The sequence below is a fragment of the Eulemur rufifrons genome, chromosome 19 (assembly GCF_041146395.1).
Source record: "Eulemur rufifrons isolate Redbay chromosome 19, OSU_ERuf_1, whole genome shotgun sequence".
Classification (NCBI taxonomy): domain Eukaryota; kingdom Metazoa; phylum Chordata; class Mammalia; order Primates; family Lemuridae; genus Eulemur; species Eulemur rufifrons.
In genome coordinates, this window is record NC_091001.1 from 78878376 (window position 1) to 78898499 (window position 20124).

Sequence of the window (20124 nt, forward strand, 5' to 3'; positions counted from 1 at the left end):
AATTTTTTTTTTTTTTATTCATTCTTGGTGTGGCTGGAGTTTGTCATCCATCTAGCCATTTTTTAAATTTTGTTTATTTTTTAAATAAGGGCTTATGGGTATCATAGCTTGAATTCTTGCCATTTGAGAATGTCTGTTACCTTTTAACTTAGCTGAGTATACAATTTGATTATACTTTCTTTCCCATAGAATTCTATAGACATTTTGGCCGGGCGCGGTGGCTCACGCCTGTAATCCTAGCACTCTGGGAGGCCGAGGCGGGGGGATTGCTGGAGGTCAGGAGTTCGAGACCAGCCTGAGCACGAGTGAGACCCCGTCTCTACTAAAAAAATAGAAAGAAATTATCTGGCCAACTAAAATATATATAGAAAAAAATTAGCCGGGCATGGTGGTGCATGCCTGTAGTTCCAGCTACTTGGGAGGCTGAGGCAGTAGGATCGCTTAAGCCCAGGAGTTTGAGGTCGCCGTGAGCTAGGCTGACGCCACGGCACTCACTCTAGCCCAGGCAACAAAGCAAGACTCTGTCTCAAAAAAAAAAAAAAAAAAGAATTCTATAGACATTTTTCTATTCTAGCATTGAGCGTGGCTAAGAACTCTTAGATCATCCTAGTTTTTTTTTTCCTTTCTAGTGTTGATTTGCTTTTCTGCCTCAGTATCCATGTTTTACTTTGGGTTTTTGTGTTCTATATGTGCCTTTCTTTAGAAATTTGGCTGTCATCTGTTTTTTATATTGCTGTGTTCTTTTCCTTTAACTGTTATGTGATTTCCTCAAATCTGTGTCCCTCACTGTATCTCCATAGTTTTATCTGTTTTTCTGTTGTTATTTTACTTCCAGTGTGCGTTTTGTCTCTAAATTTTACATTTCTAGGTTGGTTTTGTTGTTGTTGTTGTTGTTGTTCTGTTTTGTTTTTTCTATGTTTTAGTAGAGACGGAGTCTCGCTATTGCTCAGAGCTGGTCTCAGACTGTCCTGAGTTTGAGCGATCATCCCCGACTCGGCCTCCCAGAGTGGTAGGATGATAGCCATGAGCCACTGCACCAGGCCTAAATTTTACATGTCTTAATGGAATCTTTCTAACATACACAGAAGTCGAGAGACTAGTACAATGAATCTCCATGTACCTGTTGTCAGCCTTCAACAGTTATCAATTCATGGCCAATTTTGTTTTACATATAACTCCTCAGTTACTCCTCACTCCCGTTTTTGTACTCTGCATTATTTTGAAGTAAATACCAGGCATCATTTCATCTGTAAACATTTTACCATGTCTCTTTAAAGGATGGAGATTCTTTATTATTTTTTGTTGTTGTTCTTTCACATAACCACAATGCTAGTCTTACTCATAAAAGAATAATTAGGAATAATGGCTTAATATCATCAGATTTTCTGTTAATGTTCACTGTTCCCCAGTTGTCTTTTGTTTAATATTCAGTCCATTGCAGAGTGTTATTTTTGTAAAATGAGATTAAAATGTCATAGCTTCCTGGCCCTGGTGACTCACACCTGTCATCCCTGTGCTTTGGGGGGCCAAGGTGGGAGGATTGCTTGAGCTCAGGAGTTCCAGACCAGCCTGGGCAACATAGCAAGACCCCGTCTCTAAAAAAATATATTTTTTTAATTAGCTAAGCTTGGTGGCGTGTGCCTGTAATCCCAGCTACTCAGGAGGCTGAGGTGGGACAATCATTTAAGGCCAGGTGTTGGAAGCTGCAGTGAGCTATGATTGTGCCAGTGCACTGCAGCCTGGGCAACAGAGTGATACTCTATATCTAAAAAATAAAATAAACGTCATATGGGTGGCAAATTGCTATAAAGTTTTTGGAGCATTCATTCTAAATTTCTGAATTTTAACTCATCACAGGTGACAGATATCCCCTATTCTTTGTGTTAAGATCTGGCTGTCCACCCTCTTCTCCTTTCACTTCACCTCACTTTGAATAGTCTCCCTTAGATAGGAAGTGTAAGTTTTAGATGAGAGAAATTGCACATTAGTTTTCTTCTCCAGATTACCTCTTGGGCCTAAGTTATTTCTGTGAAAATATATTACCTTTCTGTCCTATGGCCCATTCATGCCACTAGATCTCTATCACTTTAGAAGATCATTGGCTAGGCTCAGAGTCTTCAGTTACTTGGGGAAAACTACACCTTGTTGAAGGTGTAAGGTGACATTTGTTATCTCTTAGCACCCTCCTCTTTAACCAGATTCACAGTGTTTGACAAATATAGATTATAGTTTGGGGTTGTAGAAGTTTATTTCAAGGAAGATAGCATATTTTTTTCTGTCTACTTTTTTTTTGTTTTATTTGGAGAATTTCTGGTGAAAATGTTTACTTCATACTTAATAAAGAATATTTCACTTTTAAAAAATTAAAAGAGCATCTCTGGTTTGCATCTTAAAAAGGCAAAGCAGAATTCTGTCTAAATCTTAGAGTTCTGCATTATTGGATTATTTTGCACTAGAGGTATCTCTTAACAAAATAGATGCATTTTATTAAAATATATTTTAAAGCAAAATTACATCAACTGAACCCATAATAAAGAGGTAAAATTGTAGTAGTACAATACGTAGTTGTAACTACCATGGAAGGTTACAGTGTGGGAATGTGTGTGATGGGATAGGAGAGTTGAATTCTCATCGCCCCCTAATAGGAAGTCAGTAGATAACACCTGAAACTGAAGAGTCAAGATATAATAATACAAGTATGTTACTTAGAAATATAGAGATAAGTCAAAAGAATCAGCTAAAAGAATTGAAAGTGGGGGCCTCTGGATAAGGGAAAATGAGGAGAGAAGGATGCCGTTTGACTTAATAATCTTTTGGATCTAGTTGACTCTCGTAATGATATGTAAAATCAAAACCTAAAGAAAGCAGAAAAAGAGCATCCCCTGCATTTGAATATAATGTTTAGACAGTGTATATCAAAGTTCCAGTGCTGTATGTTTAACTGGTATAGCCAGGACATGACCATGGCCTCTTACTGGAATCTTCAACACAGCCCAATAAATAGCACTTCTTTCCCTGCCTCATTTCTGAACAAGTTAAGAAATAAAGTCATAAAGTGGCATGAGGAGGCTGGATTATCACCTTTATTACTCTTAAAAGTTAAGTTGAGCTGGGTACGGGGGCACATTCCTCTAATCCTAGCTACTCAGGAGGCTGAGGCAGGAGGATCACTTGAGGATAGTAATTAGAGGCTGTGGTGCACTGTGATTGTACTTGTGAATACCCACTGCACTCAAGCCTGGTCAACATAGTGAGACCTCGTCTCTAAACATAAATAAATAAAAAAAGATTAAGTTGGAGGACACAGCTTAGAATTAGAGCCAAATGGGTCTGTTTAAATGAATCCCAAAATTAAATAGGTTTGTCCACTTAGTCACAGGCAGGGTTCATGGAGACGACAGGTAGCAGAAGGTATGTCCCTAAGGGCAACTCACTTCCATGAGGAAAAAGGATGAAGCTGAGTCAAGCATACCCAGTTTATTTTTTGACAAGTTTACCAGTTAGATATGTCATTCAACTGCTGGCAGAGAAAGACTGAGAATTATACTAATTGAATTTCCTCCTCATGGATAAAAACATCAGAAATGGTGAATAGTCCCAATCTAACATTAAGGACTAATAGTCTGTCGTCTTTTTGGTTTTTTTTGATAGTCAGTTTTGCCATAATAATATATATACACACACACACACACACACACCCCAAGTGTACGTTAACTTTTATTTAGTATAACATTAAAGAAGAAAAAACTTGAATATTTGAAGATGCTGTCTTTAATCCCATAATCAAAAAAATTATAATCTAAATGTAGAGATGTAATTTATAGATAATTTGTACTTTATTTGTAGAAAATGAAACCTGAAAACTACTTCTGAATGTTATTCTTAGAGATCTGTTTTCTTTTAAAGAGTTAAATATATGATGGTTCAAAAGTATTCAGAATTACATCCTGTTTTAATCTCTACTAAATTTGGCAAAAAAGTTCAGCAGATCCAGTTCGCTGTGTGTATACTCTTGTGTGGCTGCTTCAGAAGTTAGAATAGTCTTTTTTTCAGGAGTTTATAATGAGGTAGAAATGAACTCAACAAATACAGAAATAGTACAAGGCAGGCAGTACATGGAAGTAGCGTAAGAAAAATACTTAGTGCTGAAGGGTTTTTAAAGAGAAAGAAAGAGCAAGCACATTCAGTTTTTGAAGAGAGATAGACTAGGGATATTGAATGGCTTCTTAGAAATGCCATCTTATAAATAACTTGTTTTTCTCTTAATGTTCAGTCTTGATTGAGTCTTTGACATTTAGGATATCAGTATTATAAGTAACTTTCATTCTCATTAAATATGTCTATAATAGAAAATTTAAGAAATTCAAAGTATAAAGATATAATTATCCATAATTCCATATCCATATCCATAATTCTACTCAGATAATGATCACCTCATATTTTTGTTCCATCCTTCAAGTTGTTATTCGTTAAATAAAATTGAGATTATACTTAATGTATACTATTTTAAAACCTGTTCTTTTCATTTAACATGTATAGCAAGAGCATAAGTCTTCAAAAACATTTTATTTAGCCAGTTCTCTATTACTGGGCGAAGATGAACTTGTTTTGTTTTGTTTTGTTCTTTCTGTAAGTCTCCAATTATCCTGCCTCAGATTCCCAAGTAGCTGGCACTACAGGCATGTGCCTCCATGCCCAGTGAGTTTTTCTATTTTTTGTAGAGACGGGGTCTTGCTCTTGTTCAGGCTGGTCTCGAACTCCTGGCCTCAAGCAATCCTCCCGTCTCAGCCTCCCAAAGTGCTAGGATTACAGGCATGAGCCACTGCACCAGGCCTGTAGGTCAACTTTTAGAAATTGATTTATTGGGACATTTCTCAGGCAACCAGGGTTTGTTTTCTTTAATGATTTCCATCTTTTGTTGAAGGATATATACTTAATAGGTAATGGTATTTATTTACATTTGTTGAATAGCTCTTTTTCTGTTTTTCTTTCCTGCCTTTGAATGTTCTTAGACTAATTAGAGGATGTGTAGTTCTTTATTTTACTAAAACATTTAAATCTTTTTCTTTCCATGTTTATTATTTCAAGTTTAGTGTTTATCTGCTTGTCATTCTTAACTCTTCAATACTTCTGATACTTAATTTTGAGATATACATTAAAAAGTTTTTTAAAAGGCATGTCTTTTTTGGAAAGTAGCCCTTACCTACAGATTTAATTTCTGTATTTTTCAGGGTTACTTTGAAAGTTGCAACATACACAGAAACAGGATAGCAGGCTTTGAAGTAAAAGCCTATGCTAACCCCACAGTGGTTCGATGTGAAATTCACCATGGGCAGACTGGAGGAATATATGTCCATGAAAAAGGAAGAGGACAATTCATAGAGAATAAAATCTATGCAAACAACTTTGCAGGTGTATGGATTACCTCAAATAGTGACCCAACAATAAGGTATTTACATATAATTGTGGGTGGAAATTACTTTTTCACTTCAGGGTGTGTCTTATAAGAAAAATCAAGATATTAAGCTTTAACTCTTAAAAGCATTTTCTTAGAAATGTGGCTATTGTAAAATTAGATTTTCTAGTTAAAGTCTGTACATCTGAATGAGAATAGCTATTGCATATTTATTTTTTGCTGTTCCATTTGTTTTTTTTATTAGTGCTTTAAGCCATGCACAATATCATTTTATAAACAGTTGCAAATGCTGTAATTTTTATTTTAAATTCATCAAACTGTATTATAGATGAGTAAATAGGGCTGTGGCCCCCCCTTAGAACTTTAATGAATTTGTCTTCTCTCTTTTTTTCTGAGAGTTAGCAGATAGAATAACTCAGAAAACTAATTATCTCAAAGATTCTTGGACAGAGAGACTAAAATTGTCAAAAACTGAAAACTTCAAGCTGTCACTTTCCCTTAATAGTTCCTACAGCCCCTTCTGGCCACAGTAAGGAACCAAATGAATGTAATCTTAAAAGCATTGACCAAGACTGCAGAACAGAGCTATTATGATTTAAATACACACCATAAATTATTTTTAATTGTCAAATTTTATTTTCCACTGACTTTATGAAAGTAGATTATGAGATTTCCATCTTGTTAATATTCATCAAATGTTCCTAGATCAGCTAAAAAAATGTTTTGAATGTATTAGCTGTTTTGAGGGGAATTTCAAGAATGCTATTTGTCACAGATAATAATTGGCTTTTCCAAAGCCTTAGGTCTTAAAAGAGCTAAAAGAGAATTTAAAAATCATCTAGTCTGAATGTCTCATTTTACAATTAAGAAACTGAGGCCCATAGAAGTTAAATAATTTGTCACATGACAATGAGAGACCTTACAGTTGTATAAAACAAGTAAGCTTTGCTGAGTAAATGCTTATTTTTTATTATTTCACATAATTATAGGGGGAATTCTATATTTAATGGAAATCAAGGAGGAGTTTACATCTTTGGTGATGGACGAGGCCTTATTGAAGGAAATGACATTTATGGTAAGCATATGGTTTTGTTTTATAAAACTTAAAAGATTGGCCTGTCGTCTTTGTGTGAGCAAACTGGACCATTCTGATTCTTTCATTTTTTTTTAATTTTTTTATTTTTTGAGACAGAGTCTCACTCTGTTGCCCAGACTAGAGTGCCATGGTGTCAGCCTAGCTCACAGCAACCTCAAATTCCTGGGCTCAAGCAATCCTTCTGCCTCAGCCTCCCAAGTAGCTAGGACTACTGGCATGCACCACCATGCCCAACTAATTTTTTCTATATATTTTTAGTTGTTCAGCTAATTTATTTTTATTTTTAGTAGAGACAGGGTCTCACTCTTGCTCAGGCTGATCTCGAACTCCTGAGCTCAAACGATCCACCCGCCTCGGCCTCCCAGAGTGCTAGGATTACAGGCGTGAGCCGCCACGCCCGGCTGAAAATGGACCATTTTAAAACCATCCAAGTGGGAAAACTAATCCAGTTTCTTTACATTCTCAATAAAGATTATTCTCTGATATTTATTCACAGACACTATGCCAGATACCAGGGATGAAAATATAAATAAAACCCTAGTCTCAAGGAGTACCTACAGTTTTCCTTAGATTCACTCTATTGTTTAACAATTAATAAATTATTTCTGTGGTAGTTTAATATACTTTGTACTAACTACAGAAAGAAAATACTTATTCCTCATGAAAGCTTTAAAACATTAAGCAATTAGATATTTGTGTGCTCTTCACCAGTATGTTCCTAGGCTTTCTCTTCTGCTGACACTAACCTGGATAATACTTACATAAATTATGCTTACTAAGTGTCAGGTGCTTAAGTCATATAATACATCAGCCCTATGAGGTAGATACTATTAAATATTCATCAGGATACAGAAGCACAAAAATACTTATTGATCAGTATACAGATGCATAAAGAGGTTAAGTAACTTTTTCAAGGTACACAGGAAGTAGAATTCCTGGGATTCAAAATTTGGCAGCCTGGCTTCAGAGTCTGTACTCTTTTTTTTTTTTTTCTTTTGAGACAGGGTCTCACTCTGTTTCCCAGGCTAGAGTGCAGTGATATCATCATAGCTCACTGCAACCTTAAACTCCTGGGCTCAAGTGATCCTTCTGCCTCAGCCTCTAGGGTAACTGGGACTACAGGGGTGCACCACCATGCCATACTAATTTTTAAAAAGTTTTTGTAGAGACAAGGTCTCACTATATTGCCTAGGCTGGTCTTGAGCTCCTGGCCTCAAGCAGATCTCCTCCCTCACCCTCCCAAAGTGCTAGGTTTATGGGCGAGAGCCACCGTGTCCCACTCAGTCTCTTAACCACTGTGTTATACTGCCTGCAACCCTTATGCATCTATTTGCACTTCTAGTTCCCTTAATTTTGTCTTGTTAATGCTCACTAAATTTCTAGTGTAAGAATTGTAACTACCTAATGTAAAACTTTTACTGTGTTCTAGGCTTCAAATGTTGACACTGTAACTTTTATTTTTAAATAGGCAATGCCTTAGCAGGAATTCAGATTAGAACAAACAGTTGTCCAATTGTTCGACATAACAAAATTCATGATGGCCAGCATGGTGGGATTTATGTGGTAAGCTAATGAATACAATTCTATAAATTCATGCATCAAAAGCAAGAGTGAGAAAGAGTTTCCTCTTTAGCTTTAGGTAGGCCATATTCAACTTCCAGAGTATGAATTTGTGACCATCTTTAATATTGAGACAATAAATAAGACTCTTGTTCTCCCTGCCAATATCTGAATGACTTCTAATTTTACTGTGTGTGTGGTATTCTGTAAAATTTAATCAGCAGCCATCTAAGTTTAGGCACAGGAGATACACCTTTTTATTGAAGTCTTTATTATTGGCACTATGGGCTAAACGCACAACAACTGATTGGCAGTCTGAGTTATATTTGTTGCACTGGACTTTTGCCAGCGTGACTACTGTATGAGTCTCTGAAGTTTTATAGAAGCATTAAGTAAAATTGTAATGTCACTGAAAGTAATAATAATACTAGACTTGAATATTTTTATTTTCTAAAAAAGCCAGCTTTTCATTTGAATTTATGTTGAGACATAATTGAGTGTCTTTCAAAATTTTGTGTGTTAGGTCTTGTGTCTTCTGTCATCATGATACCTGAAACCATAGAATTGATTCAAATAAGAAAATCTAGGAAATTTCAAAAAGAGTTCACCTGATATGCCAGGTGTGACTTTTAATTTTTATTTATAGTTCTAGAGATGGCCATGTCCTCAATTTTCTGCTAAAAGTAAAAAATTGGGGGACATGAGACCTTATAATTTTGAAGTGATGTCACCAGTAATATGAAATAACTATTAATTTACTACTAAATAAGAGGTCTTCTGTTTGTTACACAACTTAGAATGGAATAAGAAGAAAATTGAATGCTACTGCTACCCTTAACTGTGATAGATCTAAAAATATAAAACCACTTAAAGAACAGTATAAAAACTTTGGAAGTTTAAACTGAGGTAGAGGCTACATAAAAAGAATGTCGTCATTACCTCCTTACCCAGATGAAAAAACAAAAATTGAAATTTTTTTCCCAACTGTCTATTAAGGGAATAACAGTATAAACTCCTTGCTTATAGAAGATATATAGTGTAACCAGTGTAACTTTTATTTAGCATGAAAAAGGACAAGGCGTAATAGAAGAGAATGAAGTTTATAGTAATACTCTGGCTGGAGTCTGGGTGACAACTGGCAGCACTCCAGTACTGCGAAGAAACCGGATACATAGTGGCAAACAGGTAGGATTAGCTTGGACACTAGGATGGGAAATGCGTTATTTTGTAAACACTTGTCATTTGAAATTTTTTTTTTTTTAATTTTAGGTTGGTGTTTATTTTTATGACAATGGACATGGAGTGCTGGAAGACAATGACATCTATAATCATATGTATTCGGGGGTTCAGATAAGGTAAATGTTTTCACATTTGACTTTCTTTTGGGAGGGACTTGGGAGTATGTAGGGTATGTGAAAGAAATTTCCTTGTTGTTTAATGCCCAATCTTTATTCCGCTTTTGAAAATACATTTACATTCTTATCACAGTCTTGACTTAAATTGTCAGAATTTAGGTTTTCTTAGTAGGTGAGGACAGAAGCCAATGGCACATGTGCCATAAGAGCTCATTTCCACTGTACTGCTGTCCACTAAGAGTCACATCAGCTACTGATATGCTCCTTCAGACTTAAAGAGTGGAAGTCCATATAAAAATACTTTTGCACTCACTATGCCTGGCATATAGTTGACACTCAGTAAAATGGGAACTTCTGTTTTTATGTTGTTGTTGTAAAATTAATAGTTTCTTGCATTCCGTTTCTTATATTTTAATGGTTTTGGGAAGTTTAGTAGTCCTATTGATCATATAGAGCCATACCTCATTTTATTGAGCTTTACTGATGTGTTTCTTACAAATTGAAGGTTTGCGGCAACCTTGTGTAGAGCAAATCTATCAGTGTCATTTTTCAGCAGCATGTGCTCACTTTGTGTCTCTGTGTCTCATTTTGGTAGTTCTCATAATATTTCAAACTTTTTCATTATTATTATATCTCTTACGGTGATCAGTGATCTTTGGTGTTATTATTATAATTGTATTAGAACATCATGAACTGTGCCCATATAATGCAGCGGACCTATTCAACATAAATGTTGTTTGTGTTCTCACTGCTCCACTCAATGGCTATTCCCCAGTCTCTCTCCCTCTCCTCAGGCCTCCCTGTTTCCTGAGATACAACAATCTTGAAAAATAGGCCACTTAATAAAACCGTACAATGTCCTCTCAGTGTTTAAGTGAAAGGAAGAATCATACATCTCTTATTTTAAATCAAAAGCTAGAAATGATTAAGCTTAGTGAGGAAGGCATGTCAAAACCTGAATAGGATGAAAACTAGGCCTCTTGTACCAGTTAGCCAAGTTGTGAATGCAAAGGAAAAGTTCTTCAAGGACATTAAAGGTGCTCCTCCATTGAACACATGAATGATAAGAAAGTAAAACAGCCTTGTTGCTGATACAGAGATAGTTTGAATGGTATAGATAGAATATCCAATGAGCCACAACATTCCCTTAAGCCAAAGCCTAGTCCAAAGTAAGGCCCTAACTGTCTTCAATTCTTTGAAGGCTGAGAGAGGTGAGGAAGCTGCAGAAAAAACATTTGAAGCTATCACAAGTTGGTTCATGAGGTTTAAGGAAAGAAGCCATCTCTAAAACATAAAAGTGCAAAGTGAAACAGTAAATGCTGATATAGATGCTACAGCAAGTTATCTAGAAGATCTAAGATAATTAATGAAGGTGGCTACACTAAACAACGAATTTTCAATGCAGACAAAAAAGCCTTATACTGTATTGGAAGAAGATGCCATCTAGGACTTTCATAGCTAGAGAAGAGAAGTCAGTGCCTGGCTTCAAAGCTGCAAAGGGCAGGCTGACTCTTGTTAGAGGCTAATGCAGCTGGTGACTTTAAGTTGAAGCTATGGCTCATTAGCCATTCTGAAAATCCTAGCACCCTTAAGAATTATTCTAAATGTGCTCTGCCTGTGCTCTAGAAATAGAAAAACAAACCCTGGAATACAGCACATCTGTTTACAGGATGGTTTATTGACTATTTTAAGCCCACTATTGAGACCTGCTCCTCAGACAAAAAAAAAAAAATTCCCTTTAAAATACTACTTAATAACAATGCACCAGGTCACCTAAGAGTTCTCATGTGGATGTACAAGGAGATAGATGTTCTTACAACATCCATTTTGCGTTCCACAGATCAAGGAGTAATTTTGACTTTTAAATCTTTTTAAGAAATACGTTTTGTAAAGCAGTAGTTGCCATAGATGGCGATTCGTCTGATGGATCTAAGCACAGTAAATTGAAAACCTCTGAAAAGGATTCACCATTCTAGATGCCACTAAGAAAATTTGTGGCTGGGCACAGCGGCTAATGCCTATTAGCATTCCCAGCACTCCAGGAGGCCATGATGGGAGGATCACTTGAGCCCAGGAGTTCAAGACCAGCCTGGACAAGATTGTGAGACCCTGGCTCTACAAAAAAATTTAAAAATTAGCGAGGTATGGTGTCATGTGCCGGTAGTCCTAGCTACTCAGGAGGCTGAGGTGGGAGGATCACTTGAGCCCAAGAGTTGGATGCTGTTATGAGTTATGATCACACCACTGTACTCACCTGGGTGACAGAGCAAGACCCTGTCTCTTAGGGGAAAAACCATACAAACCATTTGTGATTCATGGGAAGAGGTCAAAATACCAACAAATTTAACAAGAGTTCGGGAGAAGTTGATTCCAACCTTCATAGATGACTTTGAGGGGTTCAAGACTTCAGTGGAGGACGAAACTGCAGATGTGGTAGAAATAGCAAGAGAACTAGAATTAGAAGTGGAGGCCAGGCCAGGCGTGGTGGCTCATGCCTGTAATCCTGGCACTCTGGGAGGCCGAGGCAGGAGGATCATTTGAGCTCAGGAGTTTGAGACCAGCCTGAGAAGAGCAAGACCCTGTCTCTACTAAAAAAAAATAGAAAAGAAATTATCTGGACAACTAAAAATATATATAAAAAAATTAGCCAGGCATGGTGGTGCATGCCTGTAGTCCCAGCTACTCGGGAGGCTGAGGCAGGAGGATCGTTTGAGCCTGGGAGTTTGAGGTTGCTGTGAGCTAGGCTGATGCCATGGCACTCTAGCCCAGGCAACAGAGCGAGACTGTCTCAAAAAAAAAAAAAAAAGTGGAGGCCAGGTGAGGTGGCTCACGCCTATAATCCTAGCAATCTGGGCGGCCCAAGTGGGAGGATTGCGTGAGCTCAGGAGTTTGAGACCAGCCTCAGCAAGAGCAAGACCCCGTCTCTACTAAAAATAGAAAAAATTAGCCAGGTGTGGTGGTGTTCGCATGTGGTCCCAGCTACTTGGGAGGCTGAGACAAGAGGATTGCTTGAGCCCAGGAGTTTGAGGTTGGTGAGAGCTAGGCAGACACCAGGGCACTCACACGGGCAACAGAGTGAGACTCTGTCTTAAAAAAAAATAAAAAAGAAGTGGAGCCTGAAGATGAGACTGAATTGCTGCAATTTCATGATAAAACTTGAATGGATGAGGAGTTGCTTCTTATGGATGAGCAGAGAAAGTGGTTTCTTGGGTTGGAATATGCTCCTGGTGAAGATGCTATGAACATTGTTAAAATAACAAAGGATTTACAATATTATATAAACTTACTTGATAAAGGCAGCAGCAGGGTTGGAAAAGACTGACTACAATGTTGAAAATAGTTCTGTGGGTGAAATGCTACCAAATAGCATTGCATGCTACAAAGAAATCTTTCATGAAAGAAAGAGTCAATCGACTTGGCAGACTTCATTGGTGTCTTATTTTAAGAAATTGCCGTAGCTACCCCAGCCTTCAGCAGCCGTCAACATCGAGGCAAGACCTTCCACCAGCTAAAAGATATTGGCTTCCTGAAGGCTCACATGATCATTAGAATCTTTCAGTCATAAAATATTTTTAAGTTATGTACATTGTTTTTTTAGACGTAATGCTTTTGCATGCTTAGTAGACTATAGTGTAAACATAATTTTTATATGCACTGGGAAACAAAAAAATTCTTGTGACTCTCTTTATTGAGATATTCATTTTATTGCAGTGGTCTGGAACCAGCAATATCTCCGAGGTATGCCTCCGTAATTCAGCCCTTCATTTTACATATGAGGAGAGTATATAATAATAATAGTCATTTAATCTAACCCCCTCAGTTTATATATTAGGAAACTCTATGGTAATAATGTAATCCGTAGCAAAGTATATTCTGTGGGAAATACAGGAGTAAACATAATTAAACCACTTTATTTAGTATGTTAATTATTACTATGATTAATATGGATTTCTCCATTATTACCTCATGTAACATGAGATATGGGAGTAGAAATTATTGAAATGGTATTTTCTTTCTCATCCTTAGGACTGGAAGCAACCCCAAAATTAGACGCAACAAAATCTGGGGAGGACAGAATGGTGGAATTCTAGTTTATAACTCTGGTATGTCTCATCTGTCATCTCTTTCTCTGTGTTTATAATAGACTTCAGAAACATACCTTCTAGGTTGGGCATGGTGGCTCACACCCATAATCCCAGCACTTTGGGAGGCTGAAGTGGGAGGATTACTTGAGCCCAGGAGTTTGAGACCAGACAAGCAAGAGCTCGTCTCTACAAAAAATCAGCTGGGCATGGTGTCATGTGCCTGTGGTCCCAGCTACTCAGGTGGCTGAGGCAGGATTGCTTGAGCGCAGTAGTTTGGCATTGCAGTGAGATATGACCATGCCACTATACTCCAGCTTGGGCAACAAAGTGAGACCCTGTCTCAAAAAAAAAAAAAAATCTAAATAACCTAAATTTTTGCATTTATAGGTCTAGGCTGTATAGAAGACAATGAAATATTTGACAATGCAATGGCTGGAGTCTGGATTAAGACAGACAGTAATCCTACACTAAGAAGAAATAAAATCCATGATGGAAGAGATGGTGGCATCTGTATATTTAATGGGGGTCGAGGTATTGTTGTTAATTTTGCATTAGTGAAAAACCCAGTTTTCCATTATTCTTCCATATCTTTAATGATCAATGATATTGCCAACTAACATTAAGTTCTATAAATGATACAACATTTAAGTTATAAATCCTTATCAAGTTGAGATGGGTTTAGATTAGTGCCTAGAGTTAAAGGAGACAAATGTTTACAGTACTTTTCCTTTTGTAGCCACTTTGACTCTGCCAGTTGTCAGTAAGGCTTTTTTAAGATAGCAGAATTTGTTTACATTCTCTCTGAAACTTTTATTATTCAGAATAGCCATATGATTACAATAAACTTCAAAGTCAAGTTATAGAACTAGGTGTGAGAAATTAATTGGTCTGTAAATATCTATAAATGTCTGTAGTAAACGGGTATTGCTTTTGTAATTGTTTTCAACTGTGTTTGTTGGAGAATGGAATTACTGAAGCCAAGATGTGCCTGGTTTGGTATCCATAAAGGTCAAATCACTTTGCATTGAGTCAAAAGTTCCACAGTGCCTGCCCCTTTTGCAAATGCATGTGTTCACAGAGATTGGGGAAGAATGTCAAATGCAAATCTATCACTATGCCTGAAATATCAGTAACAAAACATGTATATCATACATGGGGGGATAGCTAGTTATTACTCTAATATACCAGGATCTAATGAACAAAATTTAATACTATGGCCAAGCAGTGATGATTCCATTAATGAAACTCTCAAGGAGCTTAGAATCTAGTCAACTCAATGAAGCAACATATTTCTGATAGGAACCTTTACAAGATACAGTGATGACACACAATACAGAATGGTTGGTTTTGCTTGCAAGGTGTTGAGAAAAGGTTCATGCAGTCAAATTGCTCTTGAGCTGTGTCTTGAAAAACCAAGTATTAATAGATGCTCAATGGTAAATTGGGGGCGGGGGGTAAACAGGCCATTCCAAATGTTATTACACTTTCATTTGTTCTTTACATACTGATTGAACACCCCTGTACCAACCACTGTGATACAGACACTAAAGATGTAATGGTAAATAAAACAGTACAACATTCATATAACGTACAATCTAATGTACATTGTAAACAAGTCAAAAGGAAACCGAAAGTGGTTTAGTAAGGCAATAGCTACTGAAAGTCGAGGCTAGAGAAGGGGCAAGGCCGAAATCATAAGGTTTTCTATATGCAATAAGGAGTTTGGACTCCATCTTAGCAGTGGCACTTGAAGAGTGCACTGGAAGTATGCATGATCAGAGACAGGGACTTGGACTAGTCCAGGCAAGAAACAATGAGAGCTTGAACTAAAGTGATATAGCATGAGGGTGGGAAAAGGAGGGGGGCACATAATAATGATATTAAAAAGGGTAGAACCAAACAGGACTGGGTCACATGGGGGTTGAGAGAAGAATGAAACATCATGCTCAGAATTCTGATTTGGGTGATTGCTGGGTGGTACCTTTCACTGAGGTAAGGAATATAGAAAGGACTGGTCAGTTTTAAGCATATTGAATCCAGGGTTATCTTTGTGATATCCCAGTTGGTATGCCCACAAGGTGATTAATTACACTAAGCTAAACAGATTTAAGAACTAGCATTTATAGTTGTGCCCAGAGTGTGCAGAGGGTAAGAGTCAGGGATGGAACCTAGAAATACTAATACCCAAAAAGTGAAAAGAGGGAAAAATCCCAAGAAGCCCCTGAATCATTTCAGAGAGATTTTACCCTGTCATCCAAGAGAAAGGAGTTTACAGGTCAATACTGTGAAATACCAGATGTCAAATGTCTACAGAAAAACATGCCTCACATCTTTAAGGAGCAGAGAAACACCAATACACAATTATAATTCACTGTATGTAAAATAGGTTTTATAGGAATTTAAGGTGGTTTTACAGGAATAGTATTAGATAATACTTATTTAGTGCTATGTACTTTTACCTGTATTAACTCATTCAATCCTGATAGTAACCCTCTGTGGTAGTGCTATTATGTCCATTTTACAGTTGAGGAAACGGAGACAAAGAAAAGGTAAGTAACTTGCCCACTCAGATCTAGTAAGTAAGTGGTGGAGTCAAGATCTGACAGCCTTAAGTCTGATTCTTCAGCCCACTCTTAATCATTGTTACACTGCCAGAAGATGTAGGAAAACTGAAAACTTCCCAGAGGAAGCAACATTAGGAAAAGAGTACAGATATTCTAAAAGGCTTTAAATGGTAGATTGATTTTGAAAACTATCTTTCAGTAGTTGTGAAAGCAGAGAAGGAGCATGGTAATAGGGAACTGATCAAGGAATGATTACAGTAATTAAGGCCAGAAATAATAAGGGCTTGCTTGCCTGAACTAAACAGGTTGCAGAAGTTCTAGAAATATTTCAAAGGAATTATTCGTTAAGAATCAACTAGGTACTAGGCACTGAGGATAAAGTGGTGAGTAAACTTAGACATGGCTGCTGCTTTCATGGAAATTTGAGTTTATTGGTTCGAATGCTCTTACCTGTCATTTTAGCGTTTTTTGGTTTTTTTTTGTTAAATCCTTATTACCTCTGAATAATAAACTTTATTTTTGGCTGAAAAAAAATAGTCCTGTGAATTTTACAGTGCAGTTAATAAGAAACTAAAACCTAAATAACCACCAAGTCTAGTAAAGTTTGTTACATGCATTAGCCTTAATCTAAGGAAATATTTTATTATAGGTCTCCTTGAAGAAAATGATATTTTCAGGAATGCTCAAGCAGGTGTTCTCATCAGCACTAATAGTCATCCAGTCTTAAGGAAAAACAGAATATTTGATGGATTTGCTGCAGGTTTGTATTTTCTTTTGTTACCTGTGGCTTATTTATACTTCTGTAAAGTGTTTGATTTGGGATATATTAATTCTCTTTTGCTTACTAACTGCCTGTCTATTAATAATCACTTATGAGAGCACCTAATCAAGTTCTGGATTCTTCCATTCTAAGCCATACTTCTAAGAAATATTGCTCTTACTATTTAATAGTAATTATGAAACATTAATTGAAATAGTATAAATGCAGGCTTGTTACTGCCATTAGGAATACAGATAAATTCAATCCCTCTTACCTCACAGACACAGATGTTTAAAAAAATATATATATATATTGGTAAATGAAATTCCTTTTCAATATGTTAAACTAGCTGCCACCTAAACATCCTTTTGGGCAATATCCCCCTCTACATAGTTTGCAACAAAATTTTTTAAATGTCATTAATAAAATTTATGAATCATCTCTGTCCTTCCTTTAGCAAGGATAGTGGGCCATTAACATGATAAGTGAATGTTACTGTTAGTGACTCAGATATCTGCATTTCATTCTTTACACATTAAGAGTTAATGTACTTTTTATATAAAAGAAGCAGTTTACGACATTTGCTAATTTCAGGCTTCTTTTAAGAAATAGTATAAAGTGATACATCTACTTGTTTGTAAATTTTACTTCAGGTATTGAAATTACAAATCACGCAACTGCAACACTAGAAGGCAATCAGATTTTTAACAACCGGTTTGGAGGCTTATTTTTAGCATCTGGTGTTAATGTGACAATGAAAGGTATGTTGGAGTCTGTTCTGCCTATAAATACATGAAATATGTCATGAGAAGAGAACGATAATCAGAAACCATTGTTTTTGATTCCTTCTGCCGCTCTCCAAGTTGGCAACAATTTAAGAGAACTATTTTGAAAGAAACAATCTTCATTTGGTTCTAAATAATTGGAGTATTTTGACAAGGAAAATTCATTTCTAAGCTGATTTCTTACAATTACTTTATTGGTTAGCTTTGTTTAAAGCTCTTAAAAATAGTGGCTCTTCTATTAGGATAATCCTATAATTTTTACTTATTCTTTCTTTCATTACAGATAACAAAATAATGAACAATCAAGACGCCATAGAAAAGGCTGTTAGTAGAGGCCAATGTTTATATAAAATATCAAGTTATACCAGCTACCCCATGCATGATTTCTACAGGTATATTTCTGAATTATTTGAGTCCTGAAAAGGGGAACGTAGTGATTTCCAAAATGCTGTTTGCCAGCTGAAAGAGAATATAACTGGAAATTTTATAATTGTCCACATTGGACTTCTATAATCAATCCACTTGAAGATCCTGTGTCTAAGACCATAAATACGGGAAAATGCAGTACTACAGTGACAGATGTCATTCAAAATGTGGGCCAGTGTAACATTGTTTTCTTAGGAGTTTCATAGGAAAGCTGTCGTTAAGTGTTCAATATATCCCAATCACTGTGACAGTTTTGACACCCCTTTTCCCCAAGTTGATTCAGCCCAGAGAGACTGGATAGGCTTTTTTAAACTGAAAGTTTGAACTGCCTTTCTACAACTTAGAAATCATTCCTTTTCCTCAGAAGACACAAGACGACAGGAAATTCACTTACTCCAATTTGAAGTTCCTTTTCAGAATTAATCTGGGCTGGAGCCACAAAAATTTTCAGTTTTGGTCTTTTTCTTAAAAGCCAGAGGTCACAGGGTAATAAACAAAATGCAATATTTTGAATTAATGACATGTTTGAGAAAAATAATGTAAGCTTTTGCTTTTTAGATGTCACACTTGTAACACCACAGATCGAAATGCCATATGTGTGAACTGCATTAAGAAGTGCCATCAGGGACATGATGTAGAATTTATTAGACATGATAGGTATGTAGCACACTTGCTTGCTTTGTTACCCAGTTGTTTTCCTCCCTTACTTTCCTAATTTTTGGGTTTTCATTTTGCTTTAGGTTTTTCTGTGACTGTGGTGCTGGAACACTGTCTAATCCTTGTACATTAGCTGGTGAGCCTACACATGATACAGATACACTATATGACTCTGCTCCACCTATAGAATCTAATACATTGCAGCACAACTGAATTCCTTCCCTAAAGAATAAAGTCCTGCCATTCTAACATCATAACTTAAAACATTTTTTGGAAGAAGATTTAAAATATTTGCCCATGCTACAGGAAGAGACTGTATTAAAAATGGATACACAAGGTCAGTTGACACTATGAAGCTCAAGCTACCAAAAAGAAAGTGGCAATATATTGACTCAGGATCTCAAAGCTGGGTGTTTTAGCATTACTGTGTAAAGACTTTTGAAGGGACAGAAGTGAAGAAATAAGCTGCAATTTTGTACAGATACCAACTTCTGAAAAGCTGGTGTTTTTACAACTAGCATTGAATGCAGTCCAATTTGCAGTAGTAATCTTCAATAGACGAGCAGCTTTGTTGCTGCCTTATGGACATGGGTACCAATTGCTTTTGTAATATGGTAAAAATGTGAGCTAGCACTTCTGCGTTTCTTTTGATTTTTTTAAACATGTATTCAGATTGAGAAATATGATTTTAATGCTTTAATCTCATGTAGTTTGTTTTTAATTTCAAGCAAAATCTTATTGTACTTGAATGTGCCCTGTTTTGTTAGCACACCTAGACTTGCTGTAACTGTACTCATGTCCCAGTATGTACGTTCTTTCTATGAAAGAGAAAACACTAATCTTAAATTATATCCAGCAATGTTTCTGGTATCCTTTAAGAAAAGTTAAGACTATTATTTCCTTCCCTTCCCTGTGCAGCATTCAAAGCCACCCCTAGAAAAAGTGAGTGTTTTAATGAGACTTCCTAGGAAGGGATGCACTGTAAAACAAAAGTATTCTTGTAACTCAGTTTTGTGAAAGGTAAAAACTACTATGTTTTAAAGTACACTTTAGAAAGTCTCTTCAAAACAGTCCTGTATTTGAACTCTGTTCATAGTTTTTTTTTGAACAGTTTAGACAAAACTGCTGGAAATTAAGTTTCCTGCATTAAGCTGAGACAAGTATATATACAGCCCTATACAGTTTCATAGCTTTTCCTCCCCCATTTATGTGTATTGGTGACAGTGGGTATAAAACAGCCTGAAAGTGTATGCATGTACCATAACATCTAGACTTAATATATTGTGGAATATTCAATAACCATTATGTAGAAGGTAGATAAGAATTAAAAGGGTTTAATTTCCTAGAAAGAAAATGGAAAAATGGTCATTTTTAAAAAATAAAGTTTATTAGATCATAATGTTGTCTGAATTTACCACCT

General features: G+C 36.4%; 1 protein-coding gene across 4 annotated transcripts in view; it reads left to right on the forward strand.

Moving 5' to 3' along the window:
- Positions 1 to 20103, forward strand: part of FBXO11 (F-box protein 11) — an 84242-nt gene extending 64139 nt beyond the window's left edge. For 2 of the 4 annotated variants that reach the window (XM_069495079.1, XM_069495083.1), the window contains exons 12-23: positions 5232 to 5449; positions 6406 to 6491; positions 7981 to 8075; positions 9135 to 9257; positions 9342 to 9427; positions 13454 to 13530; positions 13900 to 14043; positions 16726 to 16836; positions 17490 to 17597; positions 17905 to 18013; positions 18606 to 18704; positions 18788 to 20103. In XM_069495079.1, coding sequence (XP_069351180.1) covers positions 5232 to 5449; positions 6406 to 6491; positions 7981 to 8075; positions 9135 to 9257; positions 9342 to 9427; positions 13454 to 13530; positions 13900 to 14043; positions 16726 to 16836; positions 17490 to 17597; positions 17905 to 18013; positions 18606 to 18704; positions 18788 to 18917 — 1386 coding nt within the window. In that variant the 3' untranslated portion in view covers positions 18918 to 20103. The remainder of the gene's footprint in view (positions 1 to 5231; positions 5450 to 6405; positions 6492 to 7980; positions 8076 to 9134; positions 9258 to 9341; positions 9428 to 13453; positions 13531 to 13899; positions 14044 to 16725; positions 16837 to 17489; positions 17598 to 17904; positions 18014 to 18605; positions 18705 to 18787) is intronic. The other 2 variants (XM_069495080.1, XM_069495082.1) reach the window with 2 other exon arrangements.
- Positions 20104 to 20124: the final 21 nt, after the last annotated feature.